Source organism: Lepidochelys olivacea, assembly GCF_965140295.1.
Source record: "Lepidochelys olivacea isolate rLepOli2 genome assembly, chromosome: 1".
Classification (NCBI taxonomy): Eukaryota; Metazoa; Chordata; order Testudines; family Cheloniidae; genus Lepidochelys; species Lepidochelys olivacea.
The window spans coordinates 156,730,196-156,743,542 of record NC_140411.1 but is presented as its reverse complement, the minus strand read 5'-3'; the positions used below and the strand labels follow the sequence as shown (position 1 = coordinate 156,743,542).

The 13,347-nt window shown below is 40.8% G+C and overlaps 1 protein-coding gene across 1 annotated transcript in view; it reads right to left on the bottom strand.

The window, feature by feature from the left end:
• Positions 1–587: 587 nt before the first annotated feature.
• Positions 588–13,347, bottom strand: part of LOC311522839 (amine oxidase [flavin-containing] A-like) — a 38,384-nt gene continuing 25,624 nt past the window's right edge. Inside the window, exons 6-15 of the mRNA XM_084632368.1 lie at positions 12,093–12,234; positions 11,379–11,528; positions 10,866–11,025; positions 9,940–10,036; positions 7,899–7,952; positions 6,942–6,999; positions 6,408–6,505; positions 4,827–4,938; positions 2,877–2,939; positions 588–2,349 (exon numbers count right to left, since the gene is read on the bottom strand). Of these exons, the coding sequence (XP_084488494.1) occupies positions 2,194–2,349; positions 2,877–2,939; positions 4,827–4,938; positions 6,408–6,505; positions 6,942–6,999; positions 7,899–7,952; positions 9,940–10,036; positions 10,866–11,025; positions 11,379–11,528; positions 12,093–12,234 (1,090 nt within the window). The 3' untranslated portion in view covers positions 588–2,193. The remainder of the gene's footprint in view (positions 2,350–2,876; positions 2,940–4,826; positions 4,939–6,407; positions 6,506–6,941; positions 7,000–7,898; positions 7,953–9,939; positions 10,037–10,865; positions 11,026–11,378; positions 11,529–12,092; positions 12,235–13,347) is intronic.

Here is a 13,347-nt window from a genome sequence, read left to right as displayed (position 1 = left end):
AAGCCCCCACCAGCTGGCTCCACCGGGCTGCTCTTCCTGCAAGCCGTGGACAAAGCAGGTGGCTGCCAAACGACATTATAAGGGAGCATTGCACAACTTTAAACGAGCATGTTCCCTAATTGATCAGCAGCATAACAATGAAACAATATTAACTGGGATGACTTTAAGTGAGCAGTTACTGTACCTTTCTGCCTGTGGTAGTTGTGATCATCTGAGTGCTGGCACTAACTGTGCCCAGTTTTTATTGGAAGCGGACTGGTGACAAGCTGTCTCAGTGAAAAGTCCTTTGCTTTGGAAGTAGCATCCTGTCTTGGTTCACCAGAGCCTACAGAGTTTACTCCAGAAGGACCTGCATTCATGTGTTCTCTAAGGCACAGAGGGTGAGTAAAGGGAGGGGTTAGGAGAGAGGTCACATGGGTTGAGAAGACTTCTCTTTCTGTGTCTGGTGATTAAGATCCATTGGATGTGTTTCGGTTTTATTGTATGTGATGTATCACGAGCTTTAACACAGGTGCAGATGGCAAAGTCTAAAATAAGTAGAACACTGGGCAAACTCACAAAAAAGATGCAAGTGAAAGAATCTGAAGAAAGCTTTACAAAATGGATCCTTTTATCAAGATTTGAGGACTATTGAAAGGCACATTTCACAACTGTTGAATTACAATGGAATTCCTGGACTTACATACAATATCCACATTCTTAAAAGCAGTTCATAACAATGGCACATTTTGAAATGTATATATTCCATTTCAGTTAATAACAGTGATTATTTGGTTAATACTTTTGGAGAACATACCACACCAACTATAGCCCAGCACCTGCAGAAAACAAGTTGTAAACACCACATTAATTTAATCGGTAGACACACTCTGGCTTCTCTGAGCTCATCGTTTAGCATAAGAGAACTGCAGAAAGCAGTAGAGTGGTTTTAGGCATCCTAGTGTAGAAGACGACAGCCTTGATTCAGTTTTTCCAAGAGGTGCAGATTAATGTTCATTCAGGGCCTGCATCTGCTCCCCTGGATATAAGTGGCTTCCGTGATGTCAGGATCAGGCCTTAAGCACTATTAAATCATTCTGTTTGTACTCTAAATTAACACGCTGAAAAGTGTTTATTTGGAAAACAAAACACTCTAAAGTTCCAAGTGCATGAAGCATTGTTGGAATGTAGCAATAAATGTCTCCTGTACAACAGTGGGATGGCCAGAAGCATCCAATTACTGGCATTTACAAGGCAGTAATTCCAGCCCCACATATATTTCCCCTGAAAGTAAGAAGGCAGTACAGATTATATGTGAAGGGAAACAGCAAATTAATAGGGAGCCAGGAAACTGCTGACACTGTGAAAATAATGTCTTTAGTATCCTAGGTCAGTTGGTCTATAACTTCGCTAATTCACTTCTGTCAATTTTAATAGTAGGCCAAGCAGCATTACAGGTGTATAGGACAGAAGGTAACAGATCCATAATGTGTCCACATAATCCATAGCAAATGGACAACTGAGATACAGATCTCCACTGTTAGACAAGTGTGGCCATTTGTTCAATAACATACAGTCAAAAAGTTCATCTGTATTCTTTTTCTGGCTGTATTGAACTGGGGGGTGGGAGTAGAATGCTAATTATCTTCATTCAGCTCATGGCTAAGTTCTATATCTCTATGTAATAATTACTCAAATATGTTTTTAATTAATTGTTGCTATTGTAAGTCAATTGGCTTGTCAGTCTTATGTGCAGCAGGGATTTTACAGAAGAGCCCTCTAACCTACTCAACCTCTGCACAGAGATGGATTTAGAAACAAAAAGATATATATTAATTTTACTTTAAAAAAAACAAACACAACAGCAAATGGAAGAAAATATATCATCCAAGGGCATCTTGCCCTTTGCAAAGTTTCTGCTCTGGATTGTCCCCTCCAGATATTAGGAAATATATGCAATTGATTTTATGCTGTCAATCAAGCCAAATTAATGTAGAAGGAAACTAGAAATGCCACTTCTTTCACCACAATAGATCTTTTTGTTGTTGAACTGACACTGATCTGAATGGTTTTGGTGTGTTAATGTAGACGTTCTTTTGAACACCTAAAAAAGGTCTCTTGCCCTTTCCAGCCTTCCGTGTGACTCCTCTCCAAAGATAACCCTTGGATTGGGAAGGGGAAAACAGCAAGTGTGCAATTTCCCATGGACACTCTTTAGTTTTGAGCTTGCAGCCCCTTTTTGTAGGCAAACAGCCCAATGGCAGCCACTGAAGTGAAGAAAGTGGAAAATCCAACGAGCTTCAGCAGTCCTGGTACAGATGGCAAGTTTCTCTCCCAAAAGGTAGTAGTGATTGGCCGGGCTGGGACATCCTGGAGGAGGAAACATTCAGTATTAGTGCAGGGTCACCTCTGCCATGAGAGGGAGAGTACAGAGCTCACGAATGTATTATATAAATCATAGGCTTCTCTTTCTTTTTAACTAAATGGGGGGCAGGAAGGGGTCCCAAAACACCTCCTGTTGTAACTTGGTCACAATATGGAAAAGGCCGAGAACCACGGATATAAATCAGACAACAGGTTAGGCAAGAAGGGTGGCCTTGTGGTTAAGGACCTAGACTGGGAGTCAGCAGAATCAGGTTCATTTCCTGGCTATTCCAAGACTCCCAGGAGTACCCTGAGCAATGAAATCATTCTCTCTGGGCCTTAGTTCCCCATCTGCAAAATAACAAACAATATTTCCCTCCCTCACAGGGGTGCTGGGAAGATGAATTCATTCATAATGTTAGGTGATCAGAAGCACTCAATTGGCCCCATCGCTATAAGAACTTAGCTAGGGCTAGCAACCAGAACACTGGGTTTAGCTATTGCTCTATCAATGCATAGGATATAAAGCTTGCCTCTGACTCTGGTTCAGGCATCCAGATTTCACCCTTTGAGATCTTTCCCATATTGAACAATATCTGGAAGAAAAATAATGACACCACATGAACATTCATGTTTTATTTAATAATCATAGGCTGGTAATATATTAAGTAATGAAGAAAATGAAAAACTTTTTTCATAAGCTAAAAGTCAGAGCAACTTGTGCAGCTTTCCCACTTGAGACCGTTGTCATAGGTTTCATCCCACCAGGCACAGGCGAAAAGGTTACCTGACAGTCTATTACCCAACCTGAGAAATATTAAAGTAAGTTTAACCTTGTGTCACTCATGAGATTGAACATCTACTGGCAGTGATGCTGGTTGGATTGCCAATCACAGGGACAGGGGTGTAAATTTGTGCCTCTGAAGGTTCAATTGTGGAGTTATCCCTTGGCTTTTTGGGGAGTATAAAAATCAGTGTTTCTAAAACAACAAAAAACCATAGTGCTGTAACAAGGGCAGAGGTTTGCAAGGGCATAAAATGTCTTCAGCACAAATAGGTAAATGTCTCTGTAGCTACCACTGTTGTGGTGTGTAGAGGGAAAGAGAAGGAGGGGTGATCTGAAACACTTATGATTATTAAAATAATATACTATCGTATCAAATGGAAGCCCTGGACCCGATTCTCAGTCCCACTAAGCCTCCTTTACACTGCTCTGCCAGAGTAAAGGAACAGTGGCGGGGGTAAAATATAGTCTGTGCCCACTTGCAGGTCCTTTTATCCTGGGTACATCCACACTGCTGCTGAAAGCCAGCCTTCCAGTCTGGGGAGACAGACTCATGCTAGCTCTGCTCTAGCTATCACACTAAAAAAGCAGTGAGGACAGTGCGACAGGGATGGTGGCCTGGGCTCTCTAGCTGAGCCCAGACCCAGGAGGTCAGGCGGACTGGGGACTCGAATGGCTAGTTTGTGCTGCCACCCATGCTGCAGTGTCCACACTGCTACTGTTAGCATGCCAGCTCAAGCGGCGTGAGCACGAGTCCGTCTGTCTGGGCTTGGAGCAAGCCTCCCAGCTGCTGTGCAGACATCCCCAGTCTGACTGAGAAGCAAGCCCTGTATGTGCTATTTGTTTGCTCTTTTTTTTTGAAACAGACTCTTCGTTGCCTATGATGGATCGACAGACCTCAGCTACATGCTCTCTGTCAGAGAGAAGCAGAAGGGAGTGACCACTTGTCGTAGAAAGGTCAGATTTTAAGGGTCTAACTGGAAATAAAAGCTAGTGCAAGAAATACATAATGAGCTAAAACAAATAATGGACTCTGAGGGAAGTTGCATGGGTAGATCTGAGGGCAGAACTGGATTTGAGGTGTTTATTTTTAGGCACAGGATACATTGCACTGGCTTGGATTTAATATTTCAGTGATGAATTTGATAACATTCAGATTTGTCTGAGACTTTAACTTGTAATGCCTCAAAGGGTTTAATAATATACAGAATATAGTTAAACTTTGGCTCGTGGTGTTTTGGAATCTTGCCACTGTTCATTCTAGGAGCCCTCTTTCATTAGTACAGTTACAGTAGCTAATGAACCCAGAGTATGTCTACACTTTGAGCGGGGCATATGATTCCCAACTCAAGGAGACCCACTTGTGGTAGCTCTCAGTGAGGGAGTAGGCTAAAAATCAAATGTAGCTGCAACAATGGGAGTGGTGGGAGGGGCTGCTAGCCCTGAGTACGTACCTAGAGTCTCTGACCGGCACCTACTTGGGGTGGCCCCGTCACTCATGCGAGGACAGCTACATTCTAGTTTTAGTGATTAGCCCCATGACGGCTAGTATGGATATGTCTCCTCTGGCTGGGAATCACAGCCCCAGCTCCAAATGCAGACATACTCCATGTCAGAAACAAAGATCAAAATCTCCATGAAACATCTGGCCTCTTTTGGTCTTCAATAGCCATGATCAAGGAAAAGTGGCTATCCGTACCTCTCTTGCTGCTCTCTCTCCTGCCTGCACAGCCCCCTCCATGTACCCACTCCATTGGGTAGCAGTCTCTGTGCCCGCAAAGTAGATCTTGCCAACGGGCTGGCGAATGATCCTTTAAAACAAATGTAAAATGTCAAAGACCACTAACAGAAGGCTGACGATCATTTTAAAAGCAATTATTGCCCTTGACACTAGAGCCTGTTAAGTTTCTCAAGAATTCCTAAAGAGCTGGTATGGAAAGGGAAAGAAATACATTAGGTTTTCCCTTCGGTTAGCATCTTACCTGCTCCTATTTACAACATGTTAACTTTAGTCAAGACACAGAAAATCAGAGAAAATCCAAGACACAAACTGATCTCTCAGAAGATGTCTCATTTTAGTGCTTGGATAGGGAACAATCCTAAGAGGCACCAGAAATGCACTGTGGTTAAATGGATTTATTTCCCCTGTATGGCCGCTTTGCTTTTATTCTTCCATTACAACTGGATACGAAGGATGCCTTTGCAGGGATGGGTTGCTCTTATATTTTGAGATTCAGCAGAACTTGCCCATTTGTATGGCTGCATGCTAAAGGGGAAGAGAGAGAGATGCTTCTGTGTGCAGAAGAGAAAGCTGCATCTCCCCCTTTAGGACCCTGCGCTGCTCTAGTTCAGATGCTAGCTGCACAAACTCCATAAGCTTCCTGGTCCACACAGCCACAGGAATTTCACTTCCTTTTCATAGAGGGAGAGTCTCTACTGGTCACAGAGAAAACACTGGGTTAGACTTTAAACAGCTGCCAGAAACTAGCTCGGCCTCTGGGCAAAGCCATAAACCTCACCCATCAATCCATGGCACTCAGGCTAATAAAATATAGCACCCACATGTTCAGGGAATCCCCAGCATCCTGAAACATGGACAGGATATTCCCCAGCTGACTGGCAGCCAGCTTGAGAAAAATCTTAAAAGGGCCATAGTGTGCCCCTGCCAAGGACGTATGGGTTGAGTTGTTCCCATTGTGTGCAGGAAGGAGTATCATGTTCACCGCAAGTACTTCAGTACTAGAACTAGACTTCTGATCACTAGTAGCTGAAGTGGGCCATATGAACAAAGCAATTTTCCTATGCTCCTAGTTAGATGTAAGAACTGTATGTCATTGTTTGTGGGTTTGGGTTTATGTTATAAGAATTTTACTTATTTGTTCCTTCCCTGTGACTAAATGAATTAGCTCTGCCTGAGCCTGACCTTGCCGGTATTGAGTTAATGACAACTCTCCCATTGACTTCAGTGGTCACAACATCACTCTTCTAGAAAGCACTGAAGGAACATATTAAACATTTTAAGCAGCAAAAATGGTCAGTGACCTAGTGGGAAGAGGTCTTGTATTGCTGACATAGGTCCATTAGCCAGTGTGTTCTGTTTCACTGAAGATTATGGGTGAAATCCTGGTTCCACTGTAGTCAACAGCAAAACTCACGTTGACTTCAGTGGGGCCAGGATTTCACCCTATGCTGTATGTTCAATGTGTTTTGTATAGAAAGAATATTGTAACAATTACAAAGAAGTTACTTAAAAAAAAAAGCACAATGTTATCTTGTTTACCTTCCATATTGAGACATGATGCCTGGTGGGAAGTAGGCTGTATAACATCCCCCTGAATACTGTTCTTCACTCCAGTTCTTTTCTTCATAATGCACTGGCTGTAACAGTTAACAAGATGTGAAAGAAAGAACAAGCCCTTGGCTAGGATATTGGAAATAAAATAAGTAAATGTTCGGCTTTTAGGAAACAAAACTAGAATTTTTTTTTTACAATGCTGATGCAGGACTCACACTGCATGCTGTTAATACTATCCAACAGCACAAAATGAGCAGGTTTGTACTTCTATGGAGAAGTAATCTCCCATATAATATAGACGACTTTGACAATTCTTATCCTCTTTTCTGGTATAGAGTCAGAGTTCTTGACTCCTGCTAGTGTTTGGGGTACACCAGCAGCTGGGGAAGCGGGTATCATATGGCGTAACCTGCATTGCTTTTGAGAACTAAAATGTAAATGTTGTCCTTGCTTCACCATTCAGAAGAAACAAGTAGCACTACTACAATGTAAATGAAAGAACAGGCCATGGTTTCTCACATGTAAAGCCTCTTCTGAGCCCATCACTTTGGCATACAGCTCACAGATTTTTCTCTTCCTAAACACAAATATAAACAGCGATCAGAAAACAAGTGAAAGAACCTCATTCTTTGCTGCTGTTCTTAACATTAAAATCTGTTTCAATACACGGTAAAGTTATTTTTGCACGTGCAACAGATTCCAAGTTCATACTCTTAGGCCAAATTTTCAAACGCTGATGCCTAAGTGCTAAATCCTGATATCACATTTGGGAGGCTCATGTTGGACTGAGTGCCAATAAATGAATGTTTGTACAGTTATCTGAGGATGCAGGGTCAAATTATACTCAGATTCACTGGTATAAGTCTGGAATAGCTCCAATGAAGTCAATGGAATCACTCCAGATTTACAACAGGGTAGCTGAGAGCAAATTTCGACCTGTAAAATGCTCAATGGTATTTTATTTATTATGAATAACAAAATAAGCTTCAAACTGGACTCTTTTTTCATACATGGTTGTGGAAATAGTACTGTTGTAGACACGGATGTTTATACATGTATGTAAATAATAATAAATGTCAGAATATTTTTGTCTGGCCCTTAGGGGAAGGACACCGAAGGTTATGTACCTCAGCACTCCCTTCATGTCATTAATGGACCAACTATGTGAAAATGGTCAGGAAGGAAGCAAGCATTTTGGAATCTTTGCAATAACCAGCAGTTGTCGCAGACCAAAAGAGTGCCCCAGGACTATCTATGAAAGACAATGTGCTAGTGATAACATGAAAAAGCAGATAGCATGTGGACCCTTTAAAATATCCTTAAAATGGATTCCCTGGGTGCTGTGCCTGCTTACGCAAGCTGAGTTTGGCCCTTGGCGTTTAGGAAATACTATTATCTGTAGTTGCTCTATGGGTATATAAAATTACTTGGTGAAGCATCCTAAAGAACAACTCTTTGAAATTTGTAAGTTCTTACCTCTCTTCTTTGCTGACCCGTGCAAGTCTATAGGCCTTTCTTGTAAGGATAAAACTAAAGACAAGAGGACATAAGTATTGTGCAGTGTCAATACACAGGCTGATTTACAAAGCACACGTATAAAGTCTTTGGTTTAAAAGACTTTACAATGAGTGAGGCAAACATACTCCTGGTAAGTCTCATTCTTTTACCAGATAAATAGCTTAATCATCACAGAATACATTTATCCATATTCAATAGCTTCTTGCATTATATCCAGAAATGATCAGCTTGTACAGAGATCACAGAGCACAGGAGTAAAGTGCTACTTGCAGGAAGCTAACAAAACTGATTACCACGTGCTGTGCTAGCTGAAGCTTCCTAATGGGTTGAAGGTGTAGCCCCAGGTACAGCATAGTACAGCAATTCAAGGTGAAGGTGACGGAGGCATGGACTACTGACAAGGGAGAGTCTGGGGGAGATCTCAGAAAGGGGCCGAGTCCTTTGAAAGCAACTCCATCTACTCCTGCTAGGATCTGCACAGGGGTCAATAGTACCCTGTGGTAACTGGTATCAAAGAGAGCTCACAGTTCTGGAAGAATCAATAGACACCCCTATGGTGGAATGTTCAAAATTGCTCAGCATTGGCCTAATTCTCCTCTCACTGAAGTGAGCGGTGCAATGCCCATTGACTTCAGTGGGAACGGAATTAGGCAACACCCTGATCTTCCTCCAGTGTGAGGAGATAATCAACCAATACAAGACGTGCAGCCTCTCTTTCCATATCGAGATCTAAATTCGAATTGGCTAAGATCAAGACCTGAGTTTCCTTGAACTGGGCTCTAGTTTTCTTGTCCCTCTAAATTCCCAGGTAGCTGCCCCTCCTACAAGGCCAATAACACTTTTATTAAAAGATCCATGATTAGGTCAGCTGCAGGGCAATTGCAGGAGAGTGAGGCTACAGTATACACAACATATATTTTATGACAAGCAGTTTAGAAGGCTAGTCACATTCCTAACAGTAATTGCTCTAAGATGTTTTCAGCTAGAGTCAAATTGATTCCTGGAATAATTCCATTGACCTCAGATGAATTTGGCTCCTGGAATCCTTCATAAAGTTGTGCATATTAGCAAAGAGATGATTCCGACATTGATTTTAGTAGCAAGAAAAAATATTTACATTCCTGTTGTTGACAGTAACTTGAGAGGAATGTTAGGGGGTTTCATGGAGTTCAGAACAAGGACATTTTAAAACTGTGTGTCCATAACGTTACACAATTCAATAGGAGTGTTAGGCTCTCTCTGTATGGTACTGTACATGCAATTATTTGGTATATATACACAAGTGTTTTTTCAGTTTGTTTGGAAGGTTCGCCTTGGATTTAAAATGGAAACATTTAGTAAACTTTTCTTTAATTTATATTCACTTAATTCACTCTTTTCAAAAGCCACTAAGTGCTGTTACACATTTTCCAGCTCTCCTTCCAAAATAAAATGCTAAATACTTGGCAGTTTCTCCAGAATTCCAAATCTGTCACTGAGCAGCTGTGCTTCAACCGAATTACAAGATGCTGTGAGGAACAGTCCTTCATCTCTCTTCAATGCATTGCAGATTCAAGACAAACAATGGCTTCTGTCAACTGCATTTTCAGTATTCAGCATGGCCAAAAGAGAAGGCCCAGTATAGCCAGAGCAAGATGCTTGGTAAATTTGAGTAAGAGAGGTTTAATTTCTATGGACCCAATTCAGCAAAACCCTTAAATGTGTGCTTAACTTCAACCATAGGAATAGGCACATTGGACAATGTACCTCCCTTCCCACCAGCCTCCTCACAGCTGGTGAAAAGCCTCTCTCCAAGGAATCCAGAGGCTTGAAGGGGCTGCATAACTACTTTATCCCACACAAGAGGATGCCCAAAGACTGCAGCTGGCCCAGTGTGCCTTCCATGCATCCTTACAATGTATGAATATCACCTATAGTGATTTGCATGCTTTCCAATCCCCTCCGTAAGTCCTTTAAAAAGCATCTAAAAATCTAGGAATATGGACTAGGGGCTCCTTACCCTATAATGGCAGGCACAGATCCATCAGGTTTGGAATCATCTAAGGTTATTGAAATTGGAGCTTCTTCGTCCTCAATAAGCATGCAGCCACAGTAATCTGACAGGAGAAAGGAAACATATAATAACTGCTGGGTGTTATTCACTGGTAGTAATGAAAAAAATTCCATAAAAAGTAAATGTAGAGCTGTTCTTCATTCACTGATAATACCAAGAAATCTGGAACCTCCTTCTAGCATTCTCTCTCTCCCTGTCAGTACAGTTTCCCAAACTGCGTGTACATACACATCCTAATTTGTTTTTAAATGGGGATTTTGTTGCTTTGCATGAATTTATTTGTGACTCACAGAAAGTTATGGAGACTTACTCTTATCAAATAACAGAAACTGAAAAAAAAAATATTCAGACTTAGTAGAAATATATTTTATTTGTTCCTCAAGTAGCTTGCCCAAAACAACACCAGAACCCTATTCTTGGCAAGCCTCCTCAGTGGAAACTCAATCTTGTACTCCTTGTGGAACTCTCAAAGGGGATTACACAGAAGTAGGGTAGAAACAGCAGGGGTAGGACATAACATAGGAATTGCCATAGTGGATCGGACCCCTGGTCCTCCCAGTCTAGTATCTCGCCTCTGATAGTAATCAGATGCTTCAGAGGCAGGTGCAAGAAACCCTGTAGTGGACAACAGTGGAATGACTTGGTGGCTGGTTGAAGAGATATAAATCCTCATAACATAAAAAAAATCCACCTGTTTAATGCAACGGTGGCTGTTCTGATATTGGAAATGAAGCATCCTCACACACAGTTCTGGAAACTTTTTTTTTTGCCCATTCTCCAACACTTAAAGATGATAAAACCGTGGCTTTAAAATTAGTGTAACACTAAACTCCCAAGTTCTTCATTTTTCCCTGGAGTTGATACCCACATACCCATCTTCTTCCAGAAGGCCTCTTTATAGTACACCATGCATTTAATGACAGAACCCATAGGAAGACGCTGAATTAACTGGTTTCTCTCTGACGGTAGTTCTGGGTTGAAATGGATCTTTGTAGTCAGGCCTGGGGGGATGGCACTAATCACATAACTGCCCTGAAACACAAGGAATTGATATATCACACACACACCTTCAATCTTAGATATGAACCTAAATATTATTTTCCTTTATTTAAGATGACCTTTGTGGCACTATAATATAAAATGACACAATACAACAAAGCAGATAGAAGGTAGACTAATGTCAGGAGCCAACTAACAATACATTAATATGAGACCCAGTCATAAATAAATCAGTAAAGCAGATTTCAAAGACTTTCAGGGGAGTCTGAGAAGCAGAGACACACAAATGTGTGGTGCTGATTACATTTGGCTAAGAGCTGCAGTGGACATTTCCCCTCACACACACACACTCTAAATGCAAATTACTATTATTTTTATTGAATTACCTCATATATCTCATGGTTTAGAGTCTCCACGATGACACTATCACCTGACTGATCAATGCAAACTACAGGCCTCTCCAGTTTAACTCTGCCTTTGAGGAGTTCCATTATCTTTTCTGTAATCTGACCAGAACCCCCAACAAACTTCCGCTCCTGGAAAAAAAAAAACCCACCAAGAAATCATCTTCAGAGTAGAGTCTATCATAAATTCTGTTAACACATGAGAAGATCAGGGTGAGATTTTCAAGTACACAGAGCGCACAAACAAGGCCAGATTTTCAAGAGTTGTTTTGAGTTAACTAATCAAGTTATCCAAGTACACTTTTTACTACACTTGTATTTAGTTTGAACTACACTTGCTTTGTATGCTTGAAGGACACTCATACATTCAATAATAAGTGGCCATGGAAACCAAAATGGCAGCTATTACAACAGCAGCAAAAAAACCTATGTTGAAGGGATGTGGGGAGGGAAGTTAAATAAATTGTCCTGCTTTAACTTGAGGCCTAGATTGATTAGATGCCACATTGTACAGAGCTCCCATAGATGATAATTTGACACTTTCAAACACATATTGAACTCTTGCACTGTGTAAATTATTGATTGATTATTCATCTTTTCATTAACTGCAGAGAACTTAAGTTTGTGCAATGGAAAAGGACCACCACACTTGTTCATTATGATCTCAAGAAAGGAAACATTTATGACATTCTGTACCTGCCCCCCATTGGTTACGGAAAATATCCTGGTTGTCCCCCCACACAGCTTCACGTACCACAGGAACCAGAGAGCAGAGACCTCATGTGGCTCAGAGGTGACATTGATATTCACAAAGAGAGTAGCAAACTCTCTGGCAGTTCTGTATGCAAAACAAAAGCAAAGACAACGGGGTTAGGAAGTAGATATTAGAGCTGGGTAAAAGTTTTTGGATAATTAGTACATTCACCAAAAATGCATTTTTCAGGGCCCTGAAACAAAATCACAAATTCAGGTTGAACTTAAATAGTTTCAGCTGAAAAAAACTGGGGAAGTTTTATTTTTTTTTTTGGCAATATCAAAATGTTTTGGTTTTGACATTTTGTTTTGAAACTACACTTTCAAAATGAAATATGATTTCAAAACAATATTTAAAATATTTCACTGCACCTGAACAAAATGTTTGTTTTGGTGAGAAAAACCATAACAATTCTGTTTTGGTTCAAAACAGGTTTTTGTTGTTGTTAACCATTGAACTTAAATTCAATTAGTCACTAAGCAATAATAAATATTACTTTGCTGTTGGCTATTATTAGTTTTTCTTTATTATCTTTGAACAAGGTTATTTCCCGAAAGCGCACAGATCATTTTTGCTCAATTCAATTTTTTTGGCCTGTAGAAAGGGCTATTTGAATATGTTTATAAGAAGCTCCCTATCATTTACCCATTCTTATTTACCCTGCTTCTTAACTAGTTTCCCAGTTGCCACTACTGCCACAAAACAAATATTTTCTCAACAGGAGATGCATTTGATAGCCAGTTAGTGGAGGTCTTCTGCCTTTCTCCTCCATGGGGAGCTCATCAAGTAGACCACTCCCACGGTTTGATACATCCCTGGTAGCTTAAGGAGTACATTTCCAAGGCCACTTCTTACTCTCCCACATGTCACTGCAATAAATTTTATTGCCTCATCAAATTTAAGTACTACAATGTACAGCAATGACAGCAATCATAGTAAATATATATACAGAGGGCCAAATTCCCTGCTGGTGTAACTCCACTCAACACAACAGTGTTACACCACCAGAGAATTAGGCCCAGAGTATTCACCTATATTTCACTTGTGATTTGTTAATTAGCATACTAAGTTAGATCATTTATGAAAGACAGTCAAAGTGCTTCCAGATAAAGTTTCATTAACAGAGAGAATCTCTATTCATCTGCTGAGGTAACCAACTTAGCAGGCTATCTCTGATGGAATATGTAACTTGTGAAC